The sequence below is a fragment of the Lissotriton vulgaris genome, chromosome 10 (assembly GCF_964263255.1).
Source record: "Lissotriton vulgaris chromosome 10, aLisVul1.2, whole genome shotgun sequence".
Classification (NCBI taxonomy): domain Eukaryota; kingdom Metazoa; phylum Chordata; class Amphibia; order Caudata; family Salamandridae; genus Lissotriton; species Lissotriton vulgaris.
In genome coordinates this window covers 558,829,748-558,849,572 of record NC_141698.1, presented here as the reverse complement: position 1 = coordinate 558,849,572, position 19,825 = coordinate 558,829,748, and the positions used below count along the sequence as shown (strand labels likewise).

Genomic DNA, 19,825 nt, shown 5'->3' with positions numbered 1-19,825 from the left:
GGCCTAACTATTCTATGAGCCCCAAGCACCAACATTCTTGGCGCCTTTCTAAGACACAGGAGGAGCTGGAACAGTCGGGAGGTTTAGATGGCCGCGAGGCTCCCGCCCTGTCATAGCAAACAGCAGTGTCCCGGGAGTGGGAATACCAGGACACTGCAGGAGCCAGACCTGGGGGGTGGTAGTCCCCAGGGCCATCACAGGCTCCAGGAGGGGGGCCGCGGGGCTCGAGCCCCACCACATAGATATTTATTTTGAAAAAAGAAGCCCCGGGTGTGACGGTCCCCGGGGCAGCGGGGGGCAATGTGCCCCCCCTGCGCAATAATTACTGAAAGCACCTGGGGTGGTGGTCCCTGGGGTTTGGGGGGCCTTTGAGCCCCCCATACATTTAACAAAAAAAGAAACCCCTGCACATATTTATAGAAAGCCCCGGGAGGTGGCAGTCCCAGGGGCTGTGGGGGTCCCCCAGGACCCCGCTAATTATTTTTGAGATGCCCCCAGGACTTGGCCCATCCGAGGGCTAATTAATAACGAAGCGTGGGAGGCCGCACTTCGTTTTTTAAAATGTTTGCGTCCGGATCCACGGATCCTCCGCACATCCCGCGATTTTAAAATAGAGAAATGCTTTTTTTGGCCCTGGTGGTCCTTGTGGGATCCCCTAAGCAGGCCTAGGGGGTCAGGTTATTTCTATCCTGCCCCCCTTTCTTATTTTGCACCATAGCTTTTCTGTTTTCCTGTGCCTCTGTTCTACCGGTTCTATAAGATGGCTGCCAACACTTCCTGGTTTGGAATGTTGACAGCCAATTGGCATGTCATTAGTGATGTCATTTGAGATATCATCAGTGATGTCATCAGTGATGTCACTGACCATGTCATGAGTGATGTAATATGTGACATCATCAGCAGTGTATTGCGGGCGCGCAAGTTATAGTTAACTCAACTAACTAGAACAGGCAAATTTCTCTGGTTTTATATGAATCAAATGTTCAACTAACTATAACGTCCATGAAACCTATGGTTTTTTTGGTGACTTCCTAAGGTTTTTTAAATGCTAATTCCTAACTATAACATCTGTAAAACCTATGTTTTTTTCTGTGAATTTCAAAGGTTTTTTAAATGGTAATTTCATATTTTAATGTTTATGAAACCTAGATTTTTTCTATTATATTTTTTAATATTTTGGAACTATACTTCTTTTTTTAACTTTAAAAATCATGTAATGTTTTATATCTTCCCCAAAAAATATGTATATTTTTGGGGGGGGAGAAAACTGAACTCCCATACCGGCAGCGTACCAAGCTCTATCACCACACAAATCCAATCCGCCATATGGCTAAACTCGTAAATGATGCGCATTTTGTATCCGACGAGTTCGTGGCACCGCGTCACGTGTAACATCACATACCCATGAAGTCACCCCAGGTATTACTTTGGTATCTGACGGGTACGCAGTACCAAGCCAAGGGTTAAGTCATGTATGTATGGGGTCGCGCCTGCTGCACGTTGCGTATTCAACGAGTACGCGCTGCCAGGCCCTCTGTTACGTCACAGACATATAGTATTGTGCAAGGTACGCCATTCCCTTTTTTTGTCTAAATTACTTTAAACAGTATATGAGAGCATGCGAAAATCTAAATTATTCTAAACATTTATATATTTCTAACTGCAATAAACTTATATTATAATAAATATATTTTGTCAAAATCGCTTCGGGTGTGGCCTTCTTACGCGCTCGGTGCGCGATTGCTATGTGACCTTAAAAAAAAGCATTTGATTGGTTCATAACATTTCCTATTGTAACAGTTGTACGACCCCACCCATTTTACTCATTCTCTCAACAGCGTTTGATGAGAGACACCTCTTCTTCTTGGAAAGATTTTTTGAAAAGTGTTTTCCTGTATACACATATCTTATACTACAAATGCAACTATCATCTTAAACAATATTCATGCTCTGTACATTAGCCTTCCACGTGTGATTGCCATGCATCTCAAACGTTCCATCAAAAAACAAATATGTGTTACACGATGCCCCTGGTGTGTGTGTGTGCACGTTATTGTGCTGCCTTTCGGCCTGGGTATTGGTGGCTCTAAGGAGTATCATCAGCCACGGGCAGACTGCACATCCTAGATCACATGCCTTCTCATTAACAATAGTTTCCGCCCTCCCGACACATGCTACACTAATCTAAATTGCACACTCTGCGAGGTCAAAACTACAAAAGAAACACACATAAGTACACTTCCTGTCCAGGCAGGAACTAAACAACGCCCAAGTCCCCGGTATAATTATTTCCACTCCTATGCTGGCCCAGCATACACAAGCCCAGCCCACTTTGCGTACGTATAAATAGGATAACCACGACGCCACACGTCCCTCTTCTTCCACACTACCTCAAATGATATGCCGCATCCACCTCGCATATCATAATGTGCAATAAAAAAAAAATGGATCCAAGAGGTGTACACCATCCTGGCAATCAACATGGGCTCTAAATTGTGAGCCCTACTGCCCTTCATCTACGAAAGGGATCCATGAGGTGTGCACTCTCCTACAATGAACACTCCATCTGAATTGTGAGCCCTGCTGCTCGTAGTGTTTGCTCACACAACAATTACAGCAGGCAAGCAGAGCGGCCTGGGTGCACATGGCCTCCAATTGAGCGCGGTGCGGTGAGAGGGGTGGGGTGCTTCAGCCTGGCTGCGCAGGTGCGAACAAACGATATTGCCGTGCGTAATGCTGGGATCTCTGACCTCATTCAGTCTCATCTCTGTCTTATTTTAAAGACCTGCTGGACCGTACTGTAGGCCTGAGCCAGCGGGCAGCGCTGCTCTACAGACACCTCTTCAGCGCGGTGCACCGGGAGGGGAGGGATGCATCAGCCAGACTGCGCATGGGCGAATAAGCGATGTTGCATGTGTTATGATGTGATCTTTGACCTCCTTCAGTCACATCTCTTTTTCATTTTAAAGACCTGCTGTACCATAAGGTAGGCCTGAGCCTACGGGCAGCGCTGCCCTACAGACACCTGTTGAGGGCGGTTCTGCAGGAGGGGAGGGGTGCATCACCCTGAGTGTGCACATGTGAAAAAGCGATTTTGCCGTGCGTAATGATGTGATCTCTGACCTTATTCAGTCACATCGGTCTAATTTTAAGGACTGCTGGACCGTACTGTAGGCCTGAGCCAGCGGGCAGCGCTGCCCTACAGACACGTGGGGTTGGCTTTTAGGACACTGTAGTGAGCTCCTTACTAAGTGTTCATGCACACAGGCTCATGCCACTGCATTACACGCCCACATTATGCTTCTAGCATGCGCTCTGTTCCTTTGTGTGTGAACGTTGGATTAACATATTATTATTTAACCTAGTGTATTCTCGTACAGCCCAACTCCTCTTTGAACCATGATTACCACTAACAGTTGGTAGATCGTACTTCAAAAATGAAGGATGCACTCAACTCCTATTTTCTATCAAGCTTGAAATAAACCTTCATTTACCTCCAGATTTTCCACCATTAAACTATTTCTCCCTTTTCTGACATTCTATTGATTGCCACAAGAAGGGCGGAGTGGGAGCTGACCCCGCGATGATGCCCTGGCATTCTGACACCTTCCATCGTGGTATCAAGATACCGTCCCCGACCGGAGACCTGGTCTACCATACAAACATACCCCAGACTAGGAGCTTGCACCAACACGTCGTGGGACACACCAGTGGTGGCAGGTGAGCAGTGAAGCCTCGGTGTGCAAGACCTACAATTGAGCACAGTATGGGGGAAGGGGTTGGGGTGCAGCACCCTAGGTGCACAGGTGCATGCAAGCGATTTTCCTGTAGCCAACTATATCGGACTATATTATCAAAGAACAGCGATAACATTATCACCACTTTGGCGGCAGGAAACTGCCGCTAAATCGATGATAAGGGGTTGATAATATGCCCTTGTGAATTCCCATAGAAGCCCAGGTTCACATTAGAACCTGGGCTTCTGAGGGAATTTACAAGGGCATATTATCAACCCCTTATCGCCGCTGTAGTGGCAGTTTCCTGCCGCTAAAGCACCGATAATGTTATCACCCTTCTTTCATAATATGGCCCATAATCTATGGCCTCATGTATTTAATTTTAAGGACTTGCGAAACCATACTCTTTCCCACAGACCCCAGCATCCTAGACAAACGGGTGACAGAGGGTAAACACTAAGGGCTGGGTACAATAGGCCAACGCTCTGTCTCCTCCTCCCTCTCTTCTTTTGACTCTCCCGCCCCTTCTCCCTTCCACCCACTCCCCCTCCCTTCCATTCTCACAATGGTCTTTTCATTTGGACTACCTTACTTTACCTCTTCCACACAACACACATACTTATGTTTAATTTTTGTCTTGCAGGTTTCTTACACTGCTTCCACTGGAGTCCAACCCACGTTTTATTTATTATACTGTTCTATTAAGGTTACATTTCTATTTATTTCTGTTTTATTAAAGGTTACTTTTTTCAAATAAATAACTGAGTGTATAGGTCTTCTTTTTCTGACAACACTTGTCTATTATTTATTGTGAAAATCATCTGTTTATAGGAGATTTTAAGGACAACATTATTTAATATTAGAGTGCACCTACCAAACATAATCTAACTGACTATTACACAAATGAAGCCTGGGTAATTGTACAACTACCAGAGTTCTATGAGAGTATCACTTAATAACACCATAAGTACTGCCCGTGTGATTACAGAACAAATAAGGCACTACCCAGGACCACAGAGGCGTCAGGGACTCCTGAGGCCCACCCTGCATATATAAATAAAGACCCGAAGTGTGGCGATCCCCGGACTTTAGTTGGCCTCGAACCCCCTGAACAATTAGTAAACAATACCCGGGAAGGTGGCGGTCCCCTAGGCTGCAAAACGTCTCTGTGCCCTTCCGCGCCTAATTTACATGTGACATTAAGATCCCCAGTCCTACAGAGACCCCGCAATATAATAATTTAATTGGCCACGGAACATTACCCACCCACCATGGGCTTCATTTAAAAGAACGGGTGAGACCCCGCTTTTTTTTTGTTCTTTTCTCTCCATTTTTACCATCCGCATCCCCTCTATTACAGCGATACAAGGTTTTCCTCCTCTCGCTTCAAGTAGTCGAATAAGTATTTGCTATCACGGGGCGGAAGCCATGCACCACCCTCTAATCGCAAACACAAATGTCCAGCGAATGCACATCCCGGGACATTGTATGAGCTGCGCCTGAGAGGTCGCCCTCCCTAGGACCATGATTCATTTGTTAATATAAATGCATACTCACACTACTTACACATGTGTAGTACAGCGACCAGAATGTAGTGAAGAAGCAGAGGAAGTGCAATATCTAACAATAGAAATCCTACCAGAAGTCGGATGACATAGTTCAATGAGCCGACGACCGTGGCATGAGTAGAAACAGCTACACAAACAAAACGGGTCTTCAACACAACGCAAGCAATTTTGAAATATTGGTGAGTGGTGCCTCTTTTTGCCTTCTCCCGCTTGTGGTCAAATTTATGTAGTGAAGAGGCAGACAGCAGTGGATCTAATAAGTAGATTTATTACAAGAAAACAAGACACCCGAAACAACCACCAACAGGAGCAGACAGCAAAGCAACCTTCTAATCCAGCACTGTGTACAAACTCCGCAAGGTTCCCCTCATGACAGCCCTACATTCTAACATTACATACTGAGGGCCATATTATCAAGGAACTGCGTTAAAATTATCGCAGCTTTAGAGGCAGGAAACTGAAAGCTAAAACGGAAATAATGGGCTTGATAATAAGCCGTAGAGAATTCCAATAGAAGCCAATGTTCTGGTGTTAACAAGGGCTTCTATTGGAATTCTCTACGGCATATTATCAAGCCCAGTATCGCCGTTTTAGCAGCAGTTTCCTGCCGCTAAAGCGGCGATACTTTTAAAGCTGTTCCTTGATAATATGCCCTTAGATTCTAGTGGAATTACATACTAACATTCTACTATGACTTACAATGAAATACTACACAGAGCACATATCTTTACAACAATGAGTTCATGGTTTCATCCACGAGTCTTGAGACCGGTAGGGGTAAGACTTTCACTTTCCACTCCCTATACTGTATATATGTAAACTAACACTTCTTCCACAAGTATGCTACAGTGCCCAGAGCACATTACTTTACAGCAATGAGCTCACAATGTAGGCTCACGGTTTAATCCACGAGTCTTCACACCAGTAGGGATGAGTAGTTTGCTTCCCACTCCCTATATACTATAAACGCATACTAACACTACTTACACACTTATACTACAGCGGCTAGTATCCTACAGCGCCCAGAGCCCATCACTTTACAGCAATCAACTCGGTTTCATCCCCAAGTCTTCACACCGGTAGACGCAACTACTTCGCTTCCCACTTCTGGTATACTAGCAACACACAGTAGCGGTCAGTAGTTCGCTTCCCACTCCCTGTATGGTATAAACGCCTACTAACACTACTTGCACACGTATGCTACAAACACCAGACCACATCACTTTACAGCAATGACCTCACGGTTTAGACTCTTGGTTAAATACCCGAGTGTAGCACCATATCACATCACCACCATGCCACTCTGAGCAACAATGCACTTTCCAGCCATCAACAGTGATAACTACCTACTGCCGACTGCCAGTAGGTAATCAAGAACAAATTACAATAGTTCCTTGATTCTTTTAGCTTTCAAAAATTCTCTCTATTACTGTCTTTCTACTTTTCCATATAAATAGTTTTTTAAATATTCAAGTACACATCGAAGTCAGAAATGCAACGTATTCAATCAACACACTTTCCAGAACATTCTACAACACGTGGAGGTTAAAAGTTCATCAATTTTTTTTATACCTAACAATATTTTTTTGCAACATTTTCTCGAACATTTAACGGCACGTGCAGGTTAAAAGTTCACAATTGTTTTAAGTTCGAACAGTGCCTTCCAAATGCAAGTAGCAGGTTTGATTGAGTTGAGCAAATTCTATCCTATAATATGTACTCCACGTGTAAACTGATTTTTCTTAACCAATCACAAAGATACTTTTCCACAAAATGAATGTGCACCCTACTCTTAAAAAACAATGCTTTTCATCTCCCAATCAGGTACCGTTTTGTATGCGAAAAGAAACTAGTTCCCCATCTTTAAACAAATCTCTTATTCTACGAAGGAACTGCATGAACTACAGACATCTTTCCATAACTTCCAGCCATACCTTCAAAATGCTAGTGTGGATCGTAGGACATAGCTATGTTTTCTGGTGCAGGAGGTATGCAGAACAGAGACGTATTGACTTAGACCTAGGTTTACAAAATGTGGACATTAAATGGTTTGGACAGAGAGGATTGAAGTGGCACCAATTGTTGCCTTTGGTTAAAACCTGTTTGCATCTCCAACACCCTGACCTCATGATTGTGCACTGTGGTGGAAACAACCTACGCACATTGACTGGGGTAGGTTTGGAAATGCTTATGAAGGACACCTTTGGACAATTGATGTTACTTTTGCTTAAACTGTCTTTGTATATATGCCAAAGACATAGGTGGAAATGGTCCGAACAATTTTGTCCTCAGATTGAAAAATCTCTGTAAAAAGTCAACAAAGCTAAGAGACCACAAAATGGGGTCCATATACAACAACATACGTTTTGATATGGCAGATATATACAAAAGTGATGGAGTACACTTCACAGAACATTGAAACCGAGTTTTCCAAAATAACTTGAAGCTGTGCGTCCACACTTATATATAGCTCTAACTGAAGAACACAAGGGCTCTTTTTAGAACCACCCTATAACTTACAACTTAGGCCTGCTATTTTAGGGCCATATAATGCCAACTCCTGCACCATGTTATCCAGGAAGTTAGGCTGAGAAAAAGGGGGGGGGGGGGCGGCGGAAAATGCGTTTTTCCAATGTTGACATCCACAGGGATACTAAGCACAAATACAGCCCGCACAGTTTGACGGAATTACACCAAATTTGTCAGGAAGGTAGTTCTTGGTCCAAAAAGAACCTTTTTGTTATTTGGTGTAAATCTGTTTAGTAGCTTTGGAGATATTAAAGGAAATCCAAATTTGTTAGATCCCACGGATGTGGATCCTGACAGTATCTGACAGTCCCTGTGCTGAAATCTGATTGGCTGCCAACACTTCAACCAGGAAGTGTTGGTAGCCATCTTAGGACTCGGCTTCAGCTGAGTACCAGAAAAACATTTAAAAAAAGAAAAGGGGGTAGGGTAGGAATACCCTGACCCCCTAGTTGTGTTGCTGGGGGCCACCTGTGACTCTGACAGGAACAAAAAGCACTTTTTAAAAAACAACATTTTGCCTCAGGAATGTGACGGCTTCTGTAAAAAATGTAAAAAAGAAAATCAAGCACCAGCTTGTGTGTTTGTTTTTCATGGCCAACGTTCCACAGGCATTTATTTAAAAAAGAGGGGGTACGTAGCCCCCCCCCCCCAGTCTCTTAGATCCCCAGGGGTTTATTTACATATTGGAGGGGGCATGTGGAACCCCCTTTATAGGCTCTCTTGAGTTCCTGAAACCACCCCCTCCCCAGGGCTTAATATTAAATATTAGATGGGAGTCAGGTGGATCCCCTTCCATGGGCTCTTTAGAGCCCCAGAGACTACCACCTCCCTGTGGCTTAATATGAATAAATTGTGGGGGTACCACACGGAACCCGTGCCCCGTGGACCATCATCTCCCTGGGGCAGCAAGTCAAATAAATGTGAGAGGTGGGCGGTGTGGCCCACCTCACGGGTCATATACAGCTCAGGGGACCAACACCTCCCCGGGGCTGGCCTGTGAGAAGAAAAGGAGGGGACCATCTGCACCGCCTCTTGTCCCGGTGTGCCCACCCCAGAGACATCACTGTTTTCTTATGCTGACAGCTCCCACCAAGCAAAAGCAAATACTCTGTTTATAGCGGGCGAAAGATGCCAAAGTGCTGAAGTTCAGAAACAAGCAGAAAGAGGCAAAATTGAGGTTAGAAACCAGAAGCAAGCGGGAGAATACAGGTCAGAAAAGAGCGGAAACAGGAAAAATAAAGGTCAGGAGCGAGCAGAAAGAGGCAAAATAGAGGTCTAAAACAAGCAGCAAGAGGCAAAACAGAGGTCCAAAACAAGCAGAAACAGGAAAAATAAAGGTCAGGAGCTAGCAGAAAGAGGCAAAATGTCAGGCTAAATGAGCAGAAAGAGGTACAATTGAGAGCAGGACCAAGAGCGGCAGAAAATCCAGTGGAGGAGGCACAAAACCGAAGACAGCAGAAGATAGCAGACCGAAGGCAAGCTAGACAGTAGGGACGTCAGAGAGGGAACTGGCACAAGAACCTGCTCCTGTGTGTGGCCCTGATTTTTTTCCATGCATCCACTGACAGACCCACTCAAGCACTCAAGCACCCACTCACAGACAAACTCACACACACAGGCCCCCACTCACTTACTCACTAAGAGACTCACACACCCACTCACACACTCATGCACCCATTCACAGACCCATTCTGTGATTCACACACCCACTCACAGACCCAGTCAGACACTTATGTTCACATTCACAGATCCACTCAGAGAAAAATGCACCCACTCACAGATCCACTCAGAGACTCAAGCACCCACTGACACAGAGTGAGTGTGTGAGTGGGTGCGTAAGTGTCTGAGTGGGTCTTTGAGTGGATGTCTGAGTGTCTCTGCGGGTCTGTGAGTAGGTGTATGAGTGACTCTGTGGGTCTGTGAGTGGAAGCATAAGTTTCTGAGTGGGTGTGTATGTGTCGGAGTGGGTATGTGAGTGGATGTGGGTGTGTCTGAGTGGGTCTTTCAGTGCGTTGTAAGAGTGTCTGAGTGGGTCTGTGAGTGGGTGTGTAAGTGTCTGAGTGGGTCTGATAGTGGGTGCGTAAGTGTCTGAGTGGGTCAGTGAGGGGATGTGTGAGTGTCTGAGTGGGTCTGTCAGTGAGTGTGAGAGTATCTGAGTATATCAGTGAGTAGGTGTGTGAATGTCTGAGTGGATCTGTCAGTGGGTGTGAGTGTGTCTGAGTGGGTTTTGTAGTGGGTGCATGAATGTCAGAGTGGGTGTGTGTGTGTATATTTTTTGTAAAAAAAAAAAAAATCAGGATTTCTGAATCCGCCGCAAAGTTACAAGGGGGCTGCGCTGAGCGTCGGGTCACATTTATGAATCCTCGCATGTGGAAAACAAATGTTTCTGGGCATTTTCTTTCCCATCAAGGGTCCCTCTCCGACCCCCATATTGAACCCAGGGGTCAAAGTACCTCTACTGTGTCCACTTACACTACCTTTCATTTTTTTTGTTGTGACCAGTGACCAATCTCCGATGCTTAACAACTTTCTACTCAAGTTGTGGCCAGCCAATCATGGCAGTGCTGTTTGCACATGGATTCACGAAGCGCCACAAAGGATTCACCAGAGGGTCCAGATCGCTAGATATAAACATTTGTTTTTTCCTTTATTATCAAGAAAACTACTGAATGGATTTACACCAAATCACAAAAAGCACACTTTTTACACCAAGAACTAGCTTTTGGCCAAATTTGGTGCAATTCCATCCAGCGGTTGGGGCTGTAGTCGAGTCTAATATCCCTATGGGAAATTGTATGTGGAAACCGCATTTTGATACCCCCTCTTTTTCTCGTCCCCGCTTCATGAATCCCCCATAGCTTTCCATACATTAACTGAAGTGAGTGGGAAACTAGTTTTAAAAATGTCATGAGATTCATCAAACGGCGCAAATCGTATTGGCGATACAATAACCGATTTTCCTATGGAAACTAGTTCCTAACTATGCATATATTTTTCCCAAAGGTATCTCTATCTATCTATCTATCTATCTATCTATCTATCTATCTATCTATCTATCTATCTATCTATCTATCTATCTATCTATCTATCTATCTATCTATCTAGTTTTTCCTGTAATCCATACACGGATGTGAACGGAAAGCTGAGAGATAACATAGTGTGGCGGCTGCGGCCATCTACGGCATCAGTGTTGCTAGACTGAGGATCACGGAAGCAGCAATCTTGGGAGAATTTTTTTTTTTTATATATATATATATATATATATATATATATATATATATATATATATATATATATATATATATATATATATATATATATATATATATATATATATATATATATATATACATATCGTTTTTTGGGTAAAGGTCATTATAATGTAAAAAGTATTTGCGATTCGTGTATAAACTGGAGAACGTTAATGCATTAAAAACAACAGTACTTAACACAGCTGAAAAGGAATCTGAAGAGAGGCATGCTGGACAGCAGCCCCTCCTGCGCTCTGGCCACTAAGTCACTTTTCATTAATTACCTCCACTTGCCTCTCTGTTATGGGCATGTCAGAAAAGCATTCAGCAGGCACACAATGAATTGACACTTCTATGATTGGTATAAATGGCCTTCAGTAATAGTCACCTGCCCACTCCATCAACAGACATCAGCTTGACAGTTACAGGAACATCAAGCGCATTTCTTGTTAAACATTAATTCCGTGTCAGGTTTCTAGAAGACACAGTCCAGACCATAATTCAGTTTGAAGAAAAATGACCCCTAAATGACGGCAAGGGATACGCAGTCTGTATGTGTATTACGGCTGATGTTTGCTTTACTTTTCCGGAAAGGATGTCAGATCCCGGCCACTTGCAGCATCTTTAATCCCTCAAATGCTGCTGGTATTTTAAGTCCTTCTTGTTCAGGGACGTGGGTGAGGTATTCACAAAGCTATTTGAACAAGTAGGCTTCGCTTACAAGTGCAAATATCCTTTTCAATGACCGAAACACCACGCTTGAAATTCACAAAAGTTCATTTTGTACATGTAAAAGGATTTACGCATGCAAAGATTTTCGTGGGATCTAGTGCCACAGGTACGTAGCTTTTTCTTAGTCGTAAACGGCCCAATTCACAGAATCGGTCTGTTTACGATCTGTAAAAAGCCTTTTTCTATGTACCGAACCCTATTTTGCGATTTGTAAAATGGGTTAGCGATTCGGTATTAGGAAGGGGCATGTTAGCAGCGTCCCTTCCTAATAGGGACTTGCAGTGGTATGTATAAATATTTTGTGACCGAAATGCGGTCGCAAAACATTTGCTTTTACTCCCATAATTCAATTTGGTGGTAACCTATTCGCAAACAGGAAGGGGTCCCCAAAGGACCCCTTTCCCTTTGTGAATGTATGCAAAAAATGTATGAGGAGCAAATGAAAATAAAACTTTTCATTTTTCTTTTTGAAACGCATCCCGTTTTCCTTTAAGAAAAATAGGATGCATTTAAAAAAAACTAAACATTGCATTATTTTAAAGCAAACACAGCCTTGGTGGTCTGTTGTCCCCAGCAGGCCACCATCCCTGTGTTTTTAGCAATTCCCAATTGGTCGCAAATTGTAACCTACCTCAATAATGTTAATGAGATAGCTCAATTGCGACCCACTGTCAATCACAAACAGTATAAAACACACTGTTGTTCATAGGAAATCGCAAACGTAAATGTTAGTACCATTGGACCTTAATTTGCAGTCATTGGCTGTGGTGGGCCTTCAAAGACTGAAAAGCATTACAAGTGAGTGCATAGATGCGAACAGTTGGAACTCCCTTCTGACTCATGAGCAATCTTGCACTATGATCAATCACATTGCAGGTTTGCAAAAGTGCTCCAAGCCTGTGGCTGCAAAGTTGGGACTGTTACAGATTTGCAGAAGCAACCTCAGAAATCTTTGTAAATCCCCCAAATCAGTCAATCTACACCACAAATTGCTAAACGTCCTAGAGCATATTTATTCATATTTAGGGCTGACGTTAGCAAGCCTTTTGATGTTGATAAAATTATATGAAAAATATGCTCACTTACAGGGGCTGGCAGCCAGCGCTCTTCATCCATTGGTCGAATATTGTGTATTCACATTTTTGTACCTCCTACACCAGCATATAGCACGGAGCAGTGGGTCAATTAGCCAACTTCACTGTGACCGTTCTGCCCTTTCACAAGCAGCCCATCTACACACAAAGTAGCTCCCTTCTGTATCAGTGGTTTTAAGACCCAAAAATATTTTTGCTTTTACCCACTGTTTGATTGAGAAAGGCTTGTCAGCTCCCCCAGTAATAAGGTTTTACAAAAAGCCTGAAAAAACAAACCTATTGTCTTTACCAATGCCTGTTTAAGAAGTGAGACGATGGCAGACAGTTTCTTTACCTTTGCCATCTTTGAAAGGAAAAAGGAACTTTATTAGAAGACACAACCCAATTTAAATGATTTCCTGGATCATCTTTCTGATTCAGAGAGCAGAAATATTCCCTCACTAGCATGTTGTTATGAACCGTTCAAAGTACACACATTTCACAAATGCATCGTGACTGCATTATTTTCTAATGTACCACATTCATACCAACTGGCAAAGGGCTGCATTGAAACTCAGAACATCACACTTGCAGCCCATAATCCTAACGACAACACCGGGGGCCAGACTACATAGATTGCACCAGTACTCATGGTGTAATTTACATAATCTGGAGGTAGATTGGGCCTATCATAAAAAGCTGTAAAGTAGCATGGAGGGGAATCAAGAGCAATGATAGCATAGACATTTCCCAAAGTTCAACTCTTGAAGTTTAATTGAGGGTTACCTAGTAGTCCATACTTGATCCTAAGTGCATTGGACCAAGAGTTGTCTCGAAGTTGAAGAAGTCCAATGGTGTGAGTTCCAAAGACGCCCGGAAGATAGGCTTCCCCATCTACAGAGTACTGCTGTAATTTATCATCTACTTTCTTCTCCAAGTGTGCTGCAGGAAAAGAAATGAGAAGTCTTAAGATAAACCGCAGGCTGAAAAAAGATTCTACTACTGCAGATAATTGAGCATTATCATAAGAATTGACCACAGAACTGGAGCAGAAAGCTCTCAAATTCTACAATTGTGTAATAGATGGCAAAACAAAGGTCCATGAACAGAAATCAGAAAATCATTACCTCCACTTAGAGACAAACAAAGTGTGTCACCCAAAAGAAAGCACCATGAGAAAAAAAACACATACATGCCTACCCAAAATAGGGACCACTGAGGGAACACAAGCAGCCTCAACCTGGTTGTTTGGGTGTAAAAATGGTTTTACCCTCCAGAGACATTCTCTCGCCCTTTGCTCGAGCTGCTTCCCTTTTCACTCTATGTGCCCCACCCCTTGCTTTTGGTGAAGGAAGCCCAATCCACCACGGAAATGCAGAAAGTGTTTGTTTACATGATTCTACTCTTCTTTGGCTCATTGGGCTTCCCTCTCACCAAAAGCAAGGAGAGGAATGACTTATTAAGGATTTTTGGGGCCCTGGTCAAAATATTTTGTGGCCCCCAGATCTCAACAACTTTAATTGTGTTTCTTATTTTATGCTCATCAATCCCTTGTGATGCCCAATAATGTCAAATTATGTGTTAAACTTTGAAAAACATAGGCACAGAAAAACACCCAGAAACACAAGCTGCTTGTTATCTGCTAGCCAAATTTTACCAAAGGAAAGTTTGAACAGGCATTAGTAAAGCCATTCCTTTTTGCACTTGAGTCTAAATCTTTCAGTATTTAAACAGTTAATTACTCTCTTTGTAGACAAGATAACACAAGGGTTGCTTGGTGGATGTTTAGAGGACTAGTGAGTAATATTAAATGAAGTATTTTCCAAATAGTGCTTGAAACTGAAGCCTTAGGTGCTAGATATTCATAATGATAAAATAAACCCCTTCACTACTGGCATTCTTACAGCAACTGTAAAAAGTAATGGCCTACTCTCTACATTTTCTCCATGCCTTTGGGTAAATCTGATCACTATCTCCAAATTTCTTTTCCCCTGTCTTCTTCACTTTAGATGCGTGCATTCTCTGGCTTAGACAGCAACTCTGATGCTGCTGAGTAAGAGACATGGAGGATCTGGGAGACAAGAGAAGCACAGAGAAGCACAAATACAACCACCTGAGGCATTTTCCTCTTTCTATGAGTGCTGAAAAATGCAGCACACATAGAAAGAGGAAAAAATAAGGAGAAATGAAAATCTTTCTTTGTATTATGCTTCCCTTGGGGATGCATAGCATTTTGAAGCATTCCCATGTCTACTAATATTAGTTACTCTGGGAATGTACCAAAATCCATGGGTAGATGTGTGGGAACCCCTACACTCCACCCATGGAACGTCTCCCTGGGGAAAAGTAACACAATGAACCGACTTGCACTGCCTTGCGTTACTCCAGATTTACTAAGCATTGCATGGCTAAGCAAGGTGACCTTGCGTGGTTTGGTAATTCTGACTTTGGTGTTGCTTTACCCTTGTGTTACCCTATGTGATGCATGGGCAACGCAACACTTTGATTACTCTGGCCCTGGGTTTGAGCCCAGGAGTCACCTCAAAATATTTATGAGGCCCTGCGTCACATTTACGCTGCCGTTGCTCCATTTTTTGTGACGCTGTGGCGGCGTAAATAATGCACTACGTTGCTCCATATTTACGAAGTGATGCATCTAGGTTGATGTGTCACTTCATAAACCCCTGCGCTAAATTATACCTTCATCTGGTTTAATGTATGCAATATTGGCGTTCCCCCGCATCAAAGCCTCATAGAGTGGCTCTTTGAAATCTATAAGATTTCAGTGTGCCACTTCTAGGATGCCATTGCGTCAAAACCTTACGCCGGCCTCATGGCAGGCGTAAGTGTGACGCAGGCCCTTGCCCCATGTGAAAGGACACTTTGCTGGAGTTGCTCGGTTTTCAGACACACCCCAGCAATGCGTCACTTTTGCGCCTACAGATACGTCAGTAGTACTGATGTATCTGTAACTCCTTGCGACATGATGCGCCATACTTTAAATACGGCGCATCCATGGTGTCGCAAGGAGGGCGCACTGAGAAGTGTTGCATCGCTCCTTTGTCGCAGCGATGCAACACTTCTCATAAATAAAGCCCTAAATTTCTCCTTACCTAAATACTTCTGCCCTATGTAAAGCGCTCTAGTCCCCTTGGGCAAGTTTGCACTGTATAAAACTGTGAGGGAAAAAAAAGAATCAATATGTTTGAATAATGGGCATTGCATGCTTGTTTACAGGAGAGTTTTTTGTACATGGCTGTCATGACGGGCCTTCCTGCAGAATGTGATGTGGGGGTCATGAGCCTCCTATATCTTAGAGATATTGATTGACCTGAAGCTGAGCAAGGGATCACTTTGAAGGGTTGGGGGCCCCCTGGTGGGCTGTGGGCTTTCCCTCGCTGCAGGGGCCTTCCTTACTCCCCTGATGTCTATCATTTTTTTTACCTGAGACTTTATATAACATAAGGCCATATGGTTTTGTAAATAATATGCAAACATAAAACACAGCTCAATGCAGATCTTAGAATCTTAAAACAACTTTATTATCTGAGACATTGTTCTCGGTACTTAGAAAAGGCTTTGCAACTGGAGAAGCTGACACTGGATATTTAATTTGGCAGCCAAGACATTCTCTCAAAGTGTTTACTCGTTTCACTTAAGCTGTCTTGAATGACCTCCCCCGCTGAGACATCTGTGGGAAACCTCAGATGCCATGGGAACAATCTGAGTGAACTGAAATGGCTGCTGACATTTAATCCGTGTCTAAAAGCCATGTTCAAATTCACCAAAAGTCATTTGAAGTGTCTCATCCAGTGTGCGCATGCGCACAGTTTACACAAACATGTCATCAGTGTGAGAGATTTCACTTATCGGTTTAGTCTGAATCGATTAAGTTAAATGACACTACAAATATGTCCCCTGCATCTTCTTACTGGGGTTTTGCTTTATACAATAGCAGAAAACGGTCAGTTAAAATTCCGCATTGACATTTTGGAAGGCCGATCCTTCATTATAATTTGAAATACATGTGCTTTTTAAATTGTAGACATAGATGACACAAAAAATAGGTTTTTCGGTGATGTTATTCAGGGTAATTAATACATTGAATATACAACGGTTCAAAGATTAGATTGGGGGAAAGGAATTACAATACAGCTAAAACGGGTTTTACATTTCTATAGGGAAATGTATTTGCCTAGAACTCTCCTTGAGCTTCCAAAAAGTATTTTTTTTCTCCTTACCAAAGTTCAAGGTAATGAAAACCTTTCACCCACACAGAGGGCTTATTTACAAGCCCATTGCGCCGCCGGTGCCTCACTTATTGACGCAATGGCAGCGCAATGGACTTTCCCATATTTACAAAGCCATGCAAAGTCACCCTGCGTGACTTTTCATGGCCTTATAAAAAAAAAAAAAAATCGAGACATTACAGTTTAACATCACTATACAAACTTTGGACATAGACATTGTGTCACTAGTAATGATAAGTCTACTGGTCGCCAAAAATATAATTCACAGAATTGAAAAAAAGATTTCTGCATTAGACAATAGAGGGGTTGGATGGTTGTAATGATCAGTTGATATTCTCTGTGATAATATAATTTATAAACAAAAAAGTAAGATGTATACCTCATATATTCAGAACCTGCTAAAGGATGCAAAATGTTCCTAATTTGCTAGAACAGCAATATTTCAAGTAACAGCCTTCACATCCCAAACTAGTGCTAATTTAGAGGATTTCTGAAATATGTTACGTGTGACCAGATGTACTATTTACTACTCACAAAAACTGGCTGCTGTTTCAGACCAGTAAATCATTTTCTGAACTGACCGATGTGCAAACAGATGGGTTCAGAAAATTCAGATTGCATCGCAATTCGACCTACCTCGTAAAAATGATTGAGGTAGGTTGCATTAATGGAAATGGAGCTGTCTTTAAAAAGAAGGGTTTTCTTTACTTTACATTTGTTTGGTTGAAAGTTGGCAGCGGTTCAGGGAACAGCTACTGACTCCCCTACAAACATGAAACGTGGGGTTGTAGAATTAAAATGTTTTAAGTTTTGCAACTAGATTTCGGTCACAAATATATATTTTATACTGATTCTGTCATTGGAATAGACACCTACAACACGCCCCTTTCAGTTACCAAATTGGTATCATTCAGAGTCTTTCTTATTTCAGGAGCTGGAAATGTTTTTGTTTGGTAAGTTGCAAAAAAAGTAGTTTAATGGTTGCAAACACGAATCGGTGCATTTGGGAAAAATAAGATGCTTTAATTTTAGTATTTGTTTCCATTTGGAAAAGTCTAACTGATCTCGTCATTTTATTCTAGATACACTGGGAATCTTTAAGGAATCAACTGGAGTTGCAACTGATGTATAAGTTATCGAGACCCGAATTGAGGCTATAATGCATTTGCAAAGTGCAAGCTGTCTCTGAAGGACAACTTTCACCTTCTGAAGTGTGGCTGTCAGCCCCGGAAAGAACAGCAGGTGGTGCTGGAGACCACTGCACGCTCCCCCAATGCTGTTCACTGCATTCCAATTTTTTTCATTTTGAAAGCATCCCCTGTGGGACTGCAGAAAACATATGTCAGCATGCAGTGAAAGTGAATGCAGGGGTAGAGGTCTTCTGCCCCTTGTAGGATGACCAGCCATGAGACATGGTGAGACATAAAAGAAGTCAAAAATGAAACACATGACCCAGAGGACAATGGGAATTACAAGGTGGGATACATAATGCTACATTACCCAGAGTACAGCCCCAGCCACTAGAGGACCAGCACACTCAGTCGCACATCAAGTTCAATAGTGGCAGACAAAGTATTGAGGCCTGATTAACACTGAGCTCCTGTGTCTGGTAATAGCTGCTGTTGTAGCTTCTCGCTACTCATATTAGTTCGCTCCTGGTTTGACTCGTTACTACACCTTTGTGGTCTTTCCCCTATTTGGTTCCCCATGGTCCTCTTGAGCCATCACCTATTGTGACTTGCCATCTGCTTCCTTCCCCCTTGTATTTAGGTGGTCTTTCCCATCCAGACTTCCTTGCTCCCAGTGCGGCAGTGGTCTTCATGTTCTGTTTAGTTTCATGGTTACCATCTGTTTGCACCTGGTAAGTGTGATTCTGTAGTTTTTTCATTTTAATTGCTCCTGTTGTATGACACCTTAGTAATGTGTCTTCTCTCACCCAGAGGTGGAGACCTAACTCTGATACTTTGGACTCAGGATGTTGTTCCTAAGGAATCTAGTCAGGATCTTTCAACTGCAAACAAGCAGGAGTGTCTCTCTCTCCTCACCCCCTTTTCCCTTTGGCATGGATTAACTTTACCATCCAGGACTTTATTCAAAGGGGTGAGTCAACCTGTAGGGGGCAGGAAGTGATTGACATTGACATCCCAACACTGGCAGAATCAAGTTTATGGAACATAGTTCCATCCCTGTATTTGCAGCCTTTCACAAGGAGTCAAACGGGGCAAAACAATGTCGTTCGGAAAGCATTCTAACCAAATCAGTTATGGAATGATTTCTAACTGTATTGGATTCGTGGAGTCCGAAAAACTGATTACGATTGTTAAGGAATACGATTCGGTCGGACTCCCATTGACTTCAATTGGGAGCATGTGTACCGACCGAATACACAGGCTCACATTGAAGAAAGGGGTGGGTGGCAAAAATCATGCACACTGAGGTGGGCATCCTAGGCGCCTGCCACACTGTGAATGGTCTGAAAGGGGAGTCCCTTGGGTACCCCCATGGGCCTCATTTGGAAGGCTCCGGTGAAGGGGGGCCTGCTACGGTCCCCAAAGTCAGATTCAGACAGCCGATCTGGGTCAGAACAATTGAATTAGAAAATCTGACATTGTAATCGCTCGGTCGGAAACACGGACCGTTGAAATGTATGAGTCGGCTCTGAACGACTCGGTTCCTCCGAATGCC

The 19,825-nt window shown here is 43.1% G+C and overlaps 1 protein-coding gene across 1 annotated transcript in view; it reads right to left on the bottom strand.

The window, feature by feature from the left end:
• Nucleotides 1-19,825, bottom strand: part of APOLTP (apolipoprotein lipid transfer particle homolog) — a 1,141,779-nt gene that overhangs the window by 723,432 nt on the left and 398,522 nt on the right. Inside the window, exon 22 of the mRNA XM_086941409.1 lies at nucleotides 13,677-13,832. Within this exon, the coding sequence (XP_086797535.1) occupies nucleotides 13,677-13,832 (156 nt within the window). The remainder of the gene's footprint in view (nucleotides 1-13,676; nucleotides 13,833-19,825) is intronic.